A 19,141-nucleotide genomic window follows, 5' to 3' on the forward strand; every position below is an offset into this window, starting at 1 on the left:
TAGTTAATCGATAGGCTAGCCATTTTACTGATTTTGGACCTAATGGCTACTTTTTCAGAGATGTTGACTTCAATACCCCTGGGTATCTGAATTTTTCAGTTTCATTAATTTCCTGTATGTTGTTATTAGTTTTTTAAACAGCTGATTAAATATCACTATAAGATTTTTTGTAGAGTTTACTTTATAATGTAGTAATAATATAAGGAAAATTTCAAAAATTATGGTTTATATTAGTTATATTGAAAAAATGTTCATATTTTATGCACAGTTTAAGTCAAAAAATTATGCAAAATACAAAAATATTTGACGGCGTTGTATTGACATACTATTTATTAATCTTTATTTCTACAGTAGCCGCAGGTTTACGCCCGCTTACATTTACTGATGGATGATAATGAATTTTGTAGCATGCGGAAAATGACATGCATTATCAGGATTTGAACCGAAGACCTCCTGATGAAAGTCTTAGATGTTAACTCAGCCACGGAGATCGGCATGAAATGATGACTAGAACAATAAAACATTTAACATCATTTTCATTTATTCTTGACCTGTTTGCCGACATGTAAAGATTGATTTTTTTTTACAGTCAATAAGAAGTATGCACTTTGTAGGAAATGTTTATTATGTCTACATTCCTGTATAACGTTAACATCAAATCATGGCGCTCCCTCAAAGTCCGATTGAGTATTTAAGATAGAAAACTGGGCTGTCACATTATTATTTGCTGTTTATAAGTGAACTGTGTAGATCTATATTCAAAAAAATTAAATATCTTAGTCTATTCTTGTGTTTATATTTATGAATGTGCAATCTACTAAAAACAATTATCACTTATTCTTAAAAAATAATATCCATCTAAACTGAACCGGACAACAGTATTGTTATTTAAAAATTCATCAAGAGAGGAATGTTGTTTTTGTAAAAGAATTTTTAATTTTATTTTGAATAAATTTGTGGAAAGATTTTTCTGATTATTCAGCAGTTCATAAGCACAGTAAGGCCCTTTCATGTAAGCTCAAGTATTGTGTCAAGTTATACGAAAATAGTATTGTCGTCTGGTTCAGTTTAGATGGTTCGCATAACTTGACACAATACTACAGCTTACAAGAAAGTGCTTAGTATGCTGAATCATTTAAAAACTCTTCCCACCAGTTTATTTAAAATACAATTAAATATTCACTTTTATGGAAACAATATTTCTCTGTTTATGAATTTTTAAATAATACTAATTACAAAAAAAACACAATTTATCTCCATTCTGATCAACATGTATTTAAATATGTGCTCAAAATAATTTTCAGAAGCACCCTCAGAATTGTGTATTATATTTTTGTGATTTTTTTTGTTCAGATATTTTCCTTAATATTATTTCATACGTTTTTTATACATAATTTATATAGACTTTAATCCCGTCTTTTTTTCTTTTCTTATAATTTGTTTGTCTATTAATAATTTATTTTATGCAGTTTTCATGTTTTTGTATAATTTTTCTTTTTTTGTCTTACTTTTAAAGGAATCTGAGATCTCATTAAATGATGATGTTTCACCACAAACATGCTTAATCTTAACATGAAAACCAATGAACTTGAAATAAATGATTTACACACTGTGAAGACAGAAGAAGAGATGAAATTATATCCATGTCATGTAAGCATTTATAATTATGGATATTGTAACAAACATGGTTTCTCTCTCTCTCTCTCTCTCTCTCTCTCTCTCTCTGTGTGTGTGTATGAGTGTTTTATATATTTATTTTGCTATTTCAGTGTGTTCTGTTATAATTTTTTTAAATTCTGTTTAATTAATACCGACATGTTAAGTTGTGTGTGAATGATAAATGGTTAATGTGTGAGGGCAAATGTGTTGTTTTGAACTTCAATGATATCTAAAATGTGTGTATTTTAACTTGATCGAGTTCTCAAATTTTAATAATTTCTGGGTAATGGGTTTTTAATTGTATTCACTTGTCATATTTGCATATTTGTCAGGTTAGTGACCCGATACAGATAAATCACGGTTGTGAGATGTAATCTTATTAATGAAATGAAAATAAAATAAATTTTAATTACATATTTACATTAGGAAAAGTTAACATATTTACCATATTATTACAAAAGATATTTGAAGTTAGCACCCTGCGGAGCTGATGCAGCAATGTTAAAGTAATCATACTCAGAATCACCTGATGCAGAATGTTTTCCTAGTGCCTTGGACAACCACAGAGTTCACTTCAGTTGCCATTCCTATCTATCCAGAGGACTCCACCTCCTGGACCCTTGCACTGTACGTTATCCTCATGGTTGTGAGAATAATAGCGATAAGTAATAGTTGCAGTGTTCAGGCTTTACAGAAACCTGAAGGAGAAACTAAATTACAAAAGATAGAATAACAGGAATTACGGTAACTAAATTACACACACCTTTGACCATGAAAAATTCATAACTTATTTCTTTGCAGTGGTGGCAGAAAAATAATAATAAAGTAAAAGGATTAACCTATTTTTTCTGTAATGAATATCTTTTAATTCACAACTTCACCGAAACTCTCGTTTAATAAATGTTGAATGTTACAAAATTAATATTTTTATATCTGGTAAGAATTTATGAAATATAAGATTAGAATTCAAAATCTTAGGTAACATTATGTGTAAGTAAGGTAAATGATAGTTATCACAATAAAAAATGCACCATAAGCAGTATTAACACCAATGTCATAAGATTAGAAAATCAAAATCATGAGAATTACCGCAGTGTTCTAACAACTATTTGATTGTAAAAGACTGCAATTTGTAGAAAAATCTGTAAGGAGAGTACCAGCATTTTTTGATAACATTTAGCAAAACATGCCATATTAAAGTCTCCTAATAATAATAGTAATAATTTAATTGTGGCTGACTATTTATGTGTGTGGTATAGAATAAGGGATACAATTTATTTTTATTTTGTAAATTATACAAAAATATAAACATTTTTACTTTTTACTACGTTTTACTTTTTTTATTACAGCAGATAAATTTTATACAATTGAAAGAGCAACCGCTTGACATTATGAACGACGATATCGAGAAAGATCCCTTAGCAATCGAAGAGACCAACATAGTTAAATCAGAAAATGTACAAGTTGAAAATGAAGTGGTAAGAGTGTTAGATTTTATGTACAGTAAAACTCCAATTATACAGATGGACCTTACAAGGCCAAATCTGGATAATTGAAAAGAATAATGTAAAAGAGGTTTATTATATATACTACACATATCGTTCTATGTTTACTGGGTAGGTAACTTCAACACTTCAGCTTACAAGAAATGCCTTATTGTGCTTTTGAATTGCTGAATCATTTAAAAACTCTTCACACCAGTTTATTTAAAATGCAATTAAAAATTCTTTTTTAAAAAACAATATTCCTCGATGAATTTTTAAATAATACTAATTACAAAAAAAAGCACAATTTATCTTCATTCCGATCAACGTGTAATTAAATATATGCTCATAATGTCTTCAGACATTATGAATAGTGTTTCTTCAATCTGCAATAGTGCCCTCTGAATTGTGAATTATTTTGTGATATTTTACGTTTAAATATTTTTCTTAAGATTATTTCATGTGTTTTATATAAACAATAAGTAGAGATTTTAATCACGTCTTTTTTTTCTTATCATTCGTTTGTCTATTAATAATTTATTTTATGATGATGTGATATAATTATGTTAGGGTATTTATTATTAAGTTCCAGTCAGAATAAAAAAAAAATAATTAGTTTTCACGTTTTTGTAAGATCTTTTCTTTATTTTATTTTTAAAGGAATCTGAGATCTCATTAAATGATAAAGTTTCACCACAGCTTAATCTTAACATGAAAACAAATGAACTTGAAATAAATGATTTACTCACTGTGAAGACATAAGAAGAAATTGAATTTTATCCGGGACATGTAAGTATTTATAATTATTGGATATTATAACAAACGGGGATTAGTCTCTCGTTAATTTTATTACTTTGTGTGTGTGTTCCTATTTCAGTATGTGCTGTTATAAAAAAATTGATTTTAATTCCGACTTATTAAATTGTGTGTGAATGATAAATGGTTAATGTGTGTGGGCAAAAGATTGTTTTTAAATTTCAGAGATGTTTGAAATATATTTTGAAATGTTTCAAATCGTTTGAAATATTTTAACTTGCTGATAGAGCTCTCTGTCAGCTTTATTATCATTATTGAAGCTTGCTTTAATAAGCTTTGGGTGATCAGTTGTTAATTGTATTCACTTGTCATATTTAAATATTTATCAGGCTAGTAATTAAAACTTGACTCGATACAGATTAAACACAATTGTGACTTATAATTTTATTAATGAAACGAAAATAAAATAAAATTTAATTCTATATTTACATTAGTAAAAGTTAAAATATTTACCATATTATTACAAAAGATATTTGAAGTTAGCTGATGCAGCAATTTTAAAGTAATTATACTCAGAATCACCTGATGCAGAATGTTTTTAATAACTTCAATAACTTGTGAACGCTTGCCTTCAGTTATCAATAGTGCAATGTCGAAAATATGATATTAGTATAGAGGGTTTTATATTTGTGCAGTATTATAATGTTTAAAAACTGTATATTCAAAAATAGCAATTTTTAATTTCTATATAAAAACCCCATGATCGTGTAACTTGGTTGCCCAAGGAATTAAGCACATGTTAGGTTTCTTACAAAAGACTAGCTGTCTAACCAGAACCTGGACCCTTTGGGGTTCAGGTCATCCCAGAGCCAACTTAGGGGCTCATCAAGCTTTATCCCATGGCCGCAGTCCATGGCTTTGCTCACCATTCCCAATTTGCGAAGGGGACTGGTGCTCTGGACAATCGCAGAGTTCACTTCGGTTGCCATTCCCATCTATCCAGAGGGCTCCACCTCTGGAACCCTGCAATGTATGTTATCTTCTTGGTTGTTGTGAGAATAATACTGATAGGTAATAATTATAATATTCAGGCTTTACGGAAACCTGAAAAAGAAAGTAAATTACAAAAGATAGAATAACAGAAACTATGGTAACTAAAGTACACCTTTGACCGAGAAAAATTCATAACTTATTTCTTTGCATTGGTGGCAGAAATATAATAATAAGTAAAAGGATTAATCTATTTTTTCCATAATGAATATCTTTAATTCACAACTTCACCCATCTTGGGGGCGAAGAAATAATGAATATTACCTTCGAGGGAGCTAGGGCCTCTACCTCCAGGCAGTTTGTCTATGCGGGCAGCGTCTCAGAATGGCATTGTTAGGTGTCCAAAATTGATTACCTTTTGTGTAAAATTTGTTTTTTTTTTTAATGATGAAAATCATCTGTGATCATTACATCTGTGATTAATATCAAATCCCAGTCAAGCATGGCATTTTTGATATGCCGCAAAATTCAATTTTCATGTTCCATACCCAAACCTCAAGATTACTTGGCAATATAAAAAATAAATAAATATTATTTATTATCAAACTCTCATTTAGTAAATGTGGAATGTTACAAAATTAATATTTTTATCTTATAAGAATTTGTGAGGTATAAGATTAGCATTCAAAATCTTAGGTAACATTATGTCTAAGGTAAATGATATTTATCATGATAAAAAATTTAATCTTAAGCAGTATTAACAGTAATGTTGTAAGATTAGAAAAACAAAATCATGAGAATTACTGCAAGCAAGAGTTTTAACAAATTATAAAAGATTTCAATTTGTAGAAAAATCTGTTAGGTGAGGTGAGTAGCAGCATTTTTTGATAAAATTTAGCAAAACCTGGCATATTAAAGTCTCCCAATAATAATTTAACTATGGTAAGCGAATTATATACAATTTATTTGTATTTTATAAATTATACAAAAAATCATAAACATATTTACTTTGTAGCATTAAATTATTGTTTTTTTATTACAGCAAATAGATTTTGTACAACTGAAAGAGGAACCGCTTGACATGGATGGTGATATCGAAAAAGATCCTTTAGCAATTGAAGAAGTCAACTTTGTTAAATCAGAAAATTTACAAGTTGAAAATGAAGTGGTAAGGGTGTTAGATTTTGCAACAGTATAACACCAATTATCCAGATGGACCTTACAAGGCCAAATCTGGATAATTGAAAAGGCTAATTTAAAAGAGGTTTATCATATATAATGCACATATTCTATATTTAATGAGTAAAATACTAAGTAAAAAAAAATATATATATGAAAAGAAGTGAATGTATTTTAGTAAAATTAAAAATAAATTTGGAACATACTTGTATTTACAATTTAACAAAAAAGAAATTCAGCAATATGGTTAAAAAAATACATAATGTAGACGTTTGTATTTATAAATAGTTTTACAAAGGCCACAAGATACATATGTTTTTGCTAAATGAAATGAAAAAAAAGAAATTAAAAACCCAGTAAAATTAAGATCTATAAAAAAAAATTCCTATTGAAGGGAAGATTTATTTGAATAGTGTTTAAATTTTTCAGATAATTTATTAGATTTTTTTTAAGTTGCCTAGTCTGGATTTAAGCAGTCCAATTACTTGGACATCTGGAAAATTGGTGTCCCACTGATATCTTTAGTCATAGACTGCTATGGTCATTAGTCCTAAATTTTAATTATTACCATTATCAAAAATTTTCATTATTATTATTATTTTAATTAATCATCAACATATTGACCACTGTGTCAAATAACAATAAAAAAATAATCACCAACACAGTAACTAAAACCTAAAAAACTAATATGAAAGTCGACTTATCATGGGATCCCGCATCATCAGTCAATTCAAAATTACAAAAAACAAAAAATTAATAAAAACTAAAATTTAGAAAACATAAACCCTAATAACAACAAATGGAATGATTGTAATTCCAGTTGGCATTGAGTGATGTTGTTCACTTTGAAGAGCATTGTTTTACAATGCTCTTTAATTCAGAAAGTAGATTGTTGAAATTCATCATAAAGTCATTCCCAAAAAACATAGGCCCTCTGTAGAAGATGATCCTCCAGATCATTATGTAATAATATTTCCAGATACAGAAAAACCTACACAAAACAAGAAGATGTTTGTATAACAAACACATAGGAAAGGAATTGTGCAATATTATTGCTATGAATGTGATTTTGATCTTTGTGCTACCCCTTCTTTTAGAAATTTTTACACTAAGAAGAAATAAAAAAAATATTTCCTAAAAATTTTTAGTTTTAAATTGAAATATAGTAACATCTCTGTGAATTGGCAAATAGGAATGAATGTATGTTATTGTGTGATTTTGATCTGATTGCCTAAATTCATAAATACGTATAAACTGTTTTCATAAAAAATTATTTGCTAGCGATTTTTAGGGTAATGTGATTATTTGTATCGTATATGAATGAATGAGTAAACCTTTATTTCCCTTGTACAAAATGTAAAATAAAAAAAAAAGAATTACAGTATATAATTAGGAAACGTAATATGCAAAGGATAACTTATGTCCAAGCATGAAACACTTCATACAATATTTCTACAAAGGGAATATAAAAATCAAAATTATTTTTAAATAAACAGTAGTAACTAAGTATTTCTAAATAACTAAATGCAAGTTCTTAAAAACAAATAAAAATTAATTGTTAAAGACAGAGATCAGTTAAAATTTAAACTTATTAACTTAGAAAAATGACAAAATAATTAAACATAATAATACCTGAAATCGTGCATTAAAATTCAACATTCTAGTTTTAGTAATAATGTAGAAGATACAAGAATATGAAGGTGATGTAAATAATGTTTATATTCTTGTATACTTTTATGCTTAGTATATTGCATAAATTGGAGTAAAATGAATAGTGTTATATCTGTTTTGTTGTTAACACTATTTTGTAACAACTTAAATAATACAAAAAAATGCTAAATAATCTTAGTAATATTAATATTATGACTATAATTATAAATTTACCCTTAATAACTTTGCCTTCCTTAGTGTTGATTAACTCTGTTACAGGATTTTATATAAAAAACCAAAACATTATGATTGGATTAGACAAAATTAACTAATTATGTGTAATTTACACAGGATGAAAAAAACATGTTTAGAATAGTAATTCATATACATTATTTGTCATTATCCATTCATATATTTCAGTAAGGAGTTTTTTGTTCACTCTGCTATATATAATTGTAGCAGAAATAAGATGTATTGGTTTAGCAGAAATACACATGTCTTCTGCAGACATTTTTTTATGTTTTTTGATATCTATTTTATTATTTTGAGAAAAATATAAATAGATATGCATATTTACATCCTTCTGTTATCATCATTTAGTTCACCATGACTCAAATGATGATAAATCATTTAATAAATCATATCATTTAATAAATCATATCATCGTCATAAATGACGATGATATGTAAACAAAGAGTAGTCTTGTACAGGCTTGGACCAACCGTTCCTGAGACATGTGGTTGACTGAATCCAAACAACCAAAGTACACCAGTATCCTCTCTTTAGTTTTTATGTGCCCTAAAAGTTTCCTAACTTTCCTGTATGCTCCGTCTATCTTACCAATGATCATTTCTCTTTCCACTCTTTCACTAGTTTGCACTTTCTGTTTATAGTATTTCTTAATTGTCAATAGTTCCTTTTACTTTCTTCATCACTAGCATCCTTATATTCTCTATGTTCATGCATCAGCTGCAATATATCCTCTGATATCCAAGGTTTTCTACCAGTTCTCTTTGTTCTGCCTAAGTTTGCTTCTGCTGATTTAAGAATTTCCTTTTTAACATTCTCCCATTCTTCTTTATTTTCTACCTTATCTTTTTACTCAGACCTCTTGCGATATCCTCCTCAATAATCTTCTTTACCTTCCTCAAGTTTCTCTAAATTCTACCGATTCATCTGGCACCTTTTCTTCAAGTTTTTAAACCACAGTCTACATTTTATTACCACTAAAGTATGGTTGCTATCAATGTCTGCTACAGGATAAGCTTTGCAGTCGACGAGTTGATTTCTAAATCCTTGCTTAACCATGATATAATCTATCTGATACGTTGCAGAATCACCTGGCTTTTTCCATATGTATATTCTTCTATGATTTTTAAACTGGGTGTTGGCAATTACTAAATTATACTTTATGCAAAACTCTATAAGTCAGTCCCCTCTTCATTCCTTTTGCCCAGCCTATATTCACCCACAATATTTCCTTCCTTGCCTTTTCCAATGCTTGCATTCCAATCTCCAACTATTATTAAATTTTCACCCCCTTTTATATGTTTAATTGCTTCGTCAATTTCTTCGTATACATACTGTACCTTATCATCATCATGGGCACTTGTAGGCATGTAGACGTTAACAATAATCGGCTTAGGTTTTGATTTTATCCTTACTGCAATGATTCTATCACTATGCATTTTGAAATACTCTACTCTCTTCTTTATCTTCTTGTTCATTACAAAATTTAATCCTGCCTGCCCTTTATTTGAAGCTGAGTTAATTATTCTAAAATCACCTGATCAAAAGTCGTTTTCCTCTTCTCATTGAACCTCGCTAATTCCTACTGCATCTACATTTAACCTATCCATTTCCCTCTGTAAATTTTATAATCTAACAACCTTTTTTAGACCTGTAACATTTCACACTCAGACTCGTAGAATGTTATTTTTTAATTTTCTGGTGACCCCTTCCTTCGTAGTCCCCACCTGGAGATCCGAATGGGGGACTAGTTTATCTCTGGGATATTTTACCTAGGAAGGCACCTCCATCTTTGTTACATAAAAATGTAGAGAATTATATTTTCTTAGAAAAAAAGCAGCTGTAGTTTTTCATTGCTTTAAGCTACGCAGTACTCAAAAGATTGAGTAATGTTGTTATGGTCGTTTAAGTCCTCCTGACCTATGTTCGTAACTACTGAAAGAGCTGCTACCCTCTTTCACGAATCATTCCTTTGTCTGCTTCTAAACAGATACCTCACCAATATGGTTGCACCTTTGGTGCAGCTACTCTGTATCACGGAGCACTCACCATTGGCAAGGTCTCATGATTCATATAGGGGAGAAAAATTATATTATTATTTATTATAAATAATATTTTCTTAGTTTGATCATAGTATATATATATATATATATATTTATTTATTTATTTTATTAGTTCACCAAAGTACAGAATAAATAAACTAGGATGACTTAGCTTATTCCACTATATATTCAGGAGCGCTTTCACAATTTACTCGCATCATCAGCTGTATTATATGTTCATTTCAGATTGCATTACAAACTTCATAAAATGTAATATCATCATGCATTTATTTATTTTATTTTAAACTTTTATTCAGTTAAATTAGAAATTAAAACAAAATTTAAAAATATGAAAAATTAATAATAATAATAATATCATTTTGAAATCAGATAAAACTAATATGCCGATCACCATATATTTTGATAAACATAAAAATTTGATGGAACAATATATAATGGAGAATGATTTCAAGGTAATAAAGGACCCTACTAACCCACCGGTTTGGTCTAGCGGTGAACATTTCTTCCCAAATCAGCTGATTTGAAAGTCGATACTTCCAGCATTCAAGTCCTAGTAAAGTCAGTTATTTTTACACGGATTTGAATACTAGATCATCATAGTATATATATATATATATTTATTTATTTATTTTATTAGATCACCAAAGTACAGAATAAATGAAGTAGGATAACTTAGCTTATTCCACTATTTGAATACTAGACACCAGTGTTCTTTGGTGGTTGGGTTTCAATTAACCACACATCTCAGGAATGGTCGAACTGAGACTGTACTAGACTACACTTCTTTTACACTCATATATATCATCATCATTCCTCCTCTGAAGTATTATCTAAAAAGTAATTATCGGAGGCTAAACAGGAAAAGGAAAGAAAGGAAAGGACCCTACTAAAAAATTTCTAAAAATTACTAAACGTTTAATGATAAAATAATACCTCATGTAACATTTTCAATCGTAAAAATAATTTAACATATCACACTATGTTGTACCCTTATGAACCATGTGCACCTCCTATATTAACTGGACTACGAAAAATTCACAAACCAGGTGTACCTATGTAACCTTTAATTAACTTCAAAACCGCTGCTTCTTACATTGTCCCAAAAATAATTTATAGAATACTTTGAAACCAAATAAATTTAGGTTATAAATATAATGTAAAAAATGGATACAAATTAGTAAATAAATTAAAAAACTTAATAATTAGTGATAAAACTAAGATGGTTAGCTGTGATATTTGTAATATATGTATCCTAGTGTACCCATAGAAAACACTATTATCATAATAAAAAATAAATTAATACAAAATCATGAGGATCCCTTATTTGTTGAAAATATTATTGTTATTACAAGAAATATGTGCAAACAGAATTATTTTAAATTTGATGACAAATATTACACCCAGGAAAACGCTACTGATGGGTTTTCCTTTGTCATCTATTTTATCTGAGGTTTATTTACAGGCGTTTGAAAGTAAAGTTGTTTACAGGATAACTCATATGCGTGGTATTTTATTATGGACTAGATATACTGATGATATTTTTGTAGTGTATAATCCAGTTATATGTAACGAGCATTTATTCATATTGAACAAATTAAATTCCTATTATAGTGGATTGAAATTTACCTTTAAAATTGATAATAAAAGATTTAATTATTTAGATTTTAATATTGAAATTAATAATGAAAATAATCAATGTATTTAGGAAACCCATATCTAACAAAACCACTATACATAAATCTTCAAATCAGCCATGGTCACACAAAATTAGTACTTAAGCATGGTGAATAGAGCAATTAATTTTGCAAAGTATAATGAAAATAAAAGTAAATTAAATAAAGAAATAGGTGTTATAAAACAAATTGCCGTATATAATGGTTATGATAATTTTTTAGTAGATAATATATATAATAAATAATGTTAAAAATTAAAAGTAATACACATTTAATAACATTAAACAGCACACAAAAAGTTGACAGTCTATATTTAAAATATGTATATACTGATAAAATAGTTAACATATCACAAATACTTATGATAGTAATAAATTTAAACTCGCGTACCAGACAAATAACCACATAATAAAACACCCAATACGTAATAAACATGATTATCTGATTTATATAATTTGAGTCGTATTTATAAAATTGGCTGTAATGGTTGTGACCATATTTATATATGAAAGACCACTAGATCATTTAAGGCTTCTTAGCCTTAATTGGTCTAAGAATATTTTAGAAATTATAAAAAAGGTAAACTGGGTTTCTCTAATGTGTCTGATCATCTATCTGATTTAGAATAAACATACAGTATTATCTGATATTAGGACAAATTTAAAAATACTGGAAATTAAAAAAATATGATTACAAATAGTAAGGGATTTGACATTTTAAAAAGATACTATATTATTATATGCTATATTACTATATTATTATTATGCTTTTACGGCCAACATGGGACCACTTAAGTCAATTTTAGTTGGATCTTGTCTGAGAAAAGCATGTTATTTTACTCTTCCGAGCCGCCCAGTATTTCTTCATCCATTCAGATCTTGCTTTCTTTTCTTCATCCATAAACACCCTCTTCGTTGTATTTTGTCGTTTGTCTGTCTTTTGTTTAAATCTAATGCTTTTGTCTTTTAGCTTTGTAATTTTTCCAGTTTTATTCTGTAGGTCGGTCAGGGAAATTCCCAATTCTTTCATATCTTCTCTAATTTCTTTGATCCATCCTACTTCTAGCTTTTGGAACCAGTGCTTTTCAATGATATTTCTTGACAGTCTTGTTTCCGGTGTCCTTACGAGATGACCAAAGAAAGAGATTCTTTTTTCCCGCATACTATCAGTAACAGGCTCTATTTCTTGATACACCACCTCATTTGGCACAATCCACCATCGGCCTTCTTTTTGGTGTTTTTTATTGATACACGTTCTGACAATTCTCCTCTCTATTTTCAGAATTTTTTCAATTCGGTTTTTCTGAGTGATTTTGAAAAGGGTGTCGCTTCCATAGGTGACTTCTGGCTGTACTACAGTTTTATAATGTTTAAGTTTTGTTTTAGCAGAAAGGCATTTTTTGTTATATGTTAACCAAGTTAATTTTTGGGATTTAATCATTTTATTTGTCCTGTTTTGCCATGTCACTTTTTCATTTAAATTATAAGTTATTATTTCCCCTAGATATTTAAATTGTTTTACTATTTTAATTTTCTGATTGTTTACCGTAATGCGCTCTATTACCATAGGATCTATGGCCATTAGTTCAGTTTTTTCGAAAGAGATATGAAGCCCTATCTTTTGTGCTAGATTTTGAAGGCTCATGATTTGTGTTTTGGCTTCTTGAATATTATTTGCTAAAAGAGCGAGGTCATCTGCAAATCCTAGGCAATTTAGTGTGATGGAGTTTTTCTTAGTACCCATTTTTATATTTTTGGGATTTATTTCATACCATTTTCTCATGACAAATTCGAGGGCGCAGTTAAAAAGGAGTGGTGATAGGCCATCTCCTTGCCTCAATCCAGTTTTTATGTAGAAGGGTTGAGAGAGTTCACCTCTGAATTTCACTCTGGAGTGGGTATTGGTTAAAGTTAATTTTATCATGTTTACGAGTTTAGGGTGAAGCCCAGGTTTCTCAGAATATTCAGCATGGATGGTCGGTGTATACAATCATAGGCCCTTTTAAAGTTGACGAAGGTGATTATTAGTTGTTTTTTCCGTCTTTTATATAAGTCCATCATAAGTTTTAGGGATATTATTTGCTCCGGGCAACCTCTCCATGGCCTAAATCCCCCTTGGTATTCCCCAAGTTCCAGTTCATGTTGGTCTTTGCAATCGGTTGTATATGATTCTCGACAGGTTTTTGTATGTGCAATCCAGGAGAGATATGCCTCTGTAGTTTTCTGGATTAGTTTTATCCCCTTTTTTATGTAATGGATGAATGATTGATTTTATGTATATATATATATATATAGACATAAAAATAAATTTAATATGATCAACCATCAGACAGAATATGAGCATGACAGTATTTTGAAAGCTGCAGTAGATGGCTCCACTGTCTATTTTGGTAGTGATGCATAAGTTAATATATTTCAATCAGTATAGTAAAGTAAGTTCAGTTAAATGGGCACCATGCATGATTACTTTACTTAAAATTATTTTAATTTGGCTTTATGCCTTGACATCATATTCTTATAATTTAATTTTTAATTTTAATTAATTTTTCATATTTTTAAATTTTGTTTTATTTTTTTATTAACTGAATAGAAGTTTAAAGTAAAAAGATTAAAGGTTTTAAATTTTAAATAAAATAAATAAGTGCATGATGTGTTATTATATTTTACTAAGTTTGTAATGTAATTTGAGATGAATGTATAATGCAGCTGATGCGAGTAAATCATGAAAGTTCTCCTGCATATATAGTGGAATAAGGTAAGTCATCCTACTTTATTTATTCTGTACTTTGGTTGATCTATTAAAAGAAATATATTTGTATGTAGTACAGAGAAGTATGATTCTTAAAAGAATTGATTTTAAAAAAATTAAATATATCATATATTTTTTTCAGTCTCTGCAAAATACAGAATTAGGGAACACTCTTACCTTTACTTTTTTATGCTTAAAATGTTTTCAGGCCTAAGCCCATCTTCAGTGATATTTTTTAATAATTCTTCACCTGTTTACATTAAAACATTAAATTTTATCTTTTTGCTGTTATTTCGTAAAAATTGTCATTAATAATATTTAAAAGCATTATATATATACTAGATTATATCTATACGGTGTCTGGTCTAAGAGTAAGTAATTGTACAATATGAGAGTGTACAGCTTATATTAAGAGAACCAGGTTATGTAATTTAATAATTTTTTAAAAAAAATAAACAGCAAGTCTCCATATTTTAGTATAGGTTATTCAACTTAAATGTATGCACCTTTTGTAGCTTGGCAGACATCTGGATGATAATGTAACTCTTGGTAGGTGTTTAGGAGCATCTGCAGCATTATTAAACCATATTGCAGGTCCTTCAGCAATTTTTTGTTTTAAATCATCCAGATCTCAAACTTTTCTCGTAATAAAACCCGAGCAAAAAAGTCTAAAAGAGTGAGTGATATCTGTGAGATCTAGGTTGCCATGCAGTTAACCCACCGGGTTGGTCTAGTGGTTAACGCGTCTTCCCAAATCAGCTGATTTGGAAGTCGAGAGTTACAGCGTTCAAGTCCTAGTAAAGCCAGATATTTTTACATGGATTTGAATACTAGATCGTGGATACCGGTGTTCTTGGGTGGTTGGGTTACAATTAACCACACATCTCAGGTACGGTCGAACTGAGAATGTACAAGACTACACTTCATTTACACTCATACATATCATCCTCTGAAGAATTATCTAAACGGTAGTTACCGGAGGCTAAACAGGAAAAAGAAAAGAAAGAAAAGTTAATTTACATTAAAATCTGGAATTCGATTTGTTTATATCCTAACAATTATTTGTTTTGTCATTGAATTAATTATATTTTGTAACTCATCTGTTTACAGCAAATTAAGCAGTTATCATTTAGTAGCATTAACAAAAATTAAATTTTCTAATGACAGTTTAGTTTCTTACATGGCTATTTTCTTTTAAGCGCAACAATAAATGTATTTGTATATAATTAAATTTCCTTCTCAATATTAATTTTCCGTAATGAAGGTAATATTGCAATTAATAATATTGTAGAACGATGCACTTGGAGAAAATAATTACCTTGAATTACTAGTAAGGCCTCATTCATTTTGAGAAATTCATTGGAAAATTGGAAACAATCATTGTACTCCCGACTGTGAGGTATGTGATGAGATTACTTTTGCAAGTAGGGCACAGAAATCCATAGATGATTATGTTGTTTTTAGGGTAATTATGTTATGAATAACATCACTGAAAGATCAGTGTCAAAAATTCCAAGAGGGTGGATATGTAAATTATTACAGGGAAACAAAACATAGAGATTGATAAATTCTTTCAAAATGTTGAACATGATGCAAAATGAACTATTTATACAAATTTTGAAAATGATTGTATTTTTTAGGAAACGAGTGAATGTAGAAGAGTTCAAGCATCATCTTGAAAGTTGTGCACATTCATTGCAAGACCAGGTAAATGCAGTGGTGGAAAAAAAAAATTTATAGTTACAGTGATTTGGGATAGCTAGGGAATTTACAGACAGAATTTGTAGAACTTAAAACCATAATAGTATCAGAAGTTTGTTTTATAATGCTGAAGAAGCTATGGAGTAATATTTAAAATAAAAAATGCAGGAGACTCATTAAGGGTGTTCTTATCTATGAAAAAGCATGGATGCAAGTCATTCTAAAAATTGAACAGTTCAAATGAGATTATTTTCACCTGTTCCCTGCAGCTCAGATGTGATGTCACGGGGTACTATCATCTCTTTAGATGTGGTTGGCTAAGTATGTATGGGTAAAATTGTTTGATATATTAAATATTTCTATATATTAAGGATTTTTAAACTTACCTTATTTTAGATTCATTGTCTGTAATTTAAAATGTTGGAAAATATAATCTAATTATATGTTTCTATCAAGAATTTATTTTCCATATTAGAATTATATTAGATATTACAATTTATTTTCCATATTTCTTCAGATTATGTACTCATGATTTCTATTTTCAAAATTTTTAAAAGTGTTTTAAAACTTTTGAATGGTTGCTATGAAACAGATTTTATAATGATATTATTGTTAATTTAATCTTGAATTCTTTGAATTATTATTATTACTTACAGGGTACAGTTTTTACTTATATTCACATAAGATACTTGAATAAAAACTGGCTGAAGTACCTGAGTTTCCTAATCAGCAGCTCTTTGATGCATTACTTGGGGAAGGAGAAGATAGAGTATAGTATTTTGCATATGTAAACATTATTACCGGTATGAATTCCTCAGAATTCATACCGGTATGTTGAAGCCTTTGTTTTTTATGTAATTTTTCTTTAGTCTTGCACTCACTTCATCAGAATGAACACGCGACAAAGTTTCGTTATCAAACTCACACTGTTAATATATACCCATAACAATATTTATAAATCTTGTATTTGGAAGATATATTCAATATAGAACGACTTTCTATATGTATAAATTTTGAAAGCATAATAAAATAAATTTTGTTTTTTAAAAAAATGTTACTGGTTACATGAAATAACTTAACATAAATAAACTTTTTAAATCTTTCTATGTAATAATACAAAAAAATATTATCTCAAAAAAAACTTAAAATATCCGAAGAAAAATTTGTAAATCAAAATAAAGTATTATTTTAGATTCAGTGTCCAAAATGTAAAATGTTACAGAATATAATGTAATTATACAGTGCTACTATCAACTGTCAGTTGCTGCGTCTTCGAATTTATTTTCTATATTTCTCCGATTGCGTACTCATGTCTTCTATTTTCAACATTTTTGAATGGTTGCTATGAAACAAATTTTATAATGATTTTATTGTTACTTTAATTTTGAATACTTTGAATTATTATTATTATTACATTGTACAGTTTTTAATTGTATTTAAAATAAAGCATTTAAATACTTGCCCTTGATAATTGCAGCTTTGGTGTTTGATCTAGTCCAGATACTGAAAACTTTCTACTAGATTATTAACCAAAAAATTTTTAAATAACCATTTTAAATAATGTTATTTTTAATATAAAAAATGTTGACTCTGTTACATTATTGTAGATATAGATGTAAACAATTAATCCCAAATTAACAAATTTAATTATTAAAGCATAAAACAGAATTATTGATTTTAACTAAAAGTGTGAAATTTAGCCGATTCCAAACATATTCTTACCGTATTAATTCCAAATTAAAAATTACCAAAATTTCAGAGAACACTGCATCAGTGATCATTGACTATCAGACATGTTCATTATACATTTTTGTTGGAAATTTAATTCTGTATTTTACAAATGAACATATTGACTCTAGATTCAATTAAATTTCTCTTGCAAGTTAACAGAAAACTTCCTTTTTCATAAACATTATATATATATATATTCATAATATTTTTCATTTGCAAATATCCTACTACTCAATTTTTTTTTGTAACCATGCATGTTGGTCATTCTGACATCTGTCTCATAAAGGTAAGAAATTCTTTTTTTGTTTGGTCCAATAGACATCTTGTAGAATTTATACCACCTCTACATGTGATCATAATATTGGAATTACACTGAACCTCGGCGCTGGATAGGACGCGCGTCTGAAGAAGGCCAACACATTATTCTGTGGCCACCAACCTCACGCCACGTGATTTCTTTCCTGGGGTTATGTGAAAGATAAGGTGTTTATCCCGCTGATGCCGTACGATATCAACTCTATCGAAAATGATATGTTCGAACGAGTTTGGCAAGAGCTAGACTTTCGTGTTGACGTGTGCCGTGTCACCAGAGGAGCGCATATCGAACATTTATACAGTTTAACAAAAACTGTTTGAGTTCATGCATCACCTCGTACAACTTACATTTAGGTTAGTGAAATACTTTTTTTGTACTGAATATTTGTAACTCGTAAGAACATTATGAAACGCCCTGTATAAATTCTCATTTTTAAATAAAAAAATACATTTCTGTCAGTCTATGTTTTTAAGTACTCTACGAATAAGTATGCCGGTGGGGAAGATAGTTTTGAAAACGTTTTCTGAAAGCAGTATGATGTCATGTGATAAAGGCAAACATGCACCATCGAATAAAATACCACAAACTATATTATTGAAGCAATAAAAGCTCATAAGACAAATACCCAGCTTACGAGAGCCATTATAGTCAAGATAGAATACAAAAAAAATATCGTGGGTGTAGATTAAATATACATACAGTTGTTTTTCTTATACATATGCGTGTGATCAAAATGGAAATCAAGTAATGAGGTGGCAAAAAATGGCTTTCCCTTAAAGTTTTCAACAAAGAGTATAATTTGTCAATTAAAGAGACAACTGGAAGAAAGAGCTTCTTTGTTACAAAAAAAAAACACTCATTTGGACGAGGCTGATTAATGCTATAAACTGAAAGCTAAAGACAGGAATTGATGGAAAAATGCTCTTTTAATGGTGGATTTAC

The 19,141-nt window shown here is 29.0% G+C and overlaps 1 protein-coding gene across 10 annotated transcripts in view; it reads left to right on the forward strand.

Moving 5' to 3' along the window:
• LOC142330054 (Golgi-specific brefeldin A-resistance guanine nucleotide exchange factor 1-like) overlaps positions 1-19,141 on the forward strand; it is a 60,072-nt gene that overhangs the window by 13,744 nt on the left and 27,187 nt on the right. For 2 of the 10 annotated variants that reach the window (XR_012757659.1, XR_012757662.1), the window contains exons 3-8: positions 1,517-1,650; positions 3,009-3,137; positions 3,804-3,932; positions 5,932-6,057; positions 16,092-16,158; positions 18,202-18,552. The exons of 2 other annotated variants lie outside the window; for them this stretch is intronic. Coding sequence is in view for 1 of the 8 variants with exons in the window: in XM_075375084.1 (XP_075231199.1) it covers positions 6,050-6,057; positions 16,092-16,158 (75 nt within the window). In the remaining 7 variants the exon portion in view is untranslated. Of the gene's footprint in view, positions 1-1,516; positions 1,651-3,008; positions 3,138-3,803; positions 3,933-5,931; positions 6,058-16,091; positions 16,159-16,195; positions 16,474-18,201; positions 18,553-19,141 lie in introns of those variants that run through there. 6 more of the 10 variants (XR_012757661.1, XM_075375084.1, XR_012757663.1 and 3 more) reach the window with 5 other exon arrangements.

Source organism: Lycorma delicatula, chromosome 9 (genome assembly GCF_047948215.1).
Source record: "Lycorma delicatula isolate Av1 chromosome 9, ASM4794821v1, whole genome shotgun sequence".
Taxonomy (NCBI): domain Eukaryota; kingdom Metazoa; phylum Arthropoda; class Insecta; order Hemiptera; family Fulgoridae; genus Lycorma; species Lycorma delicatula.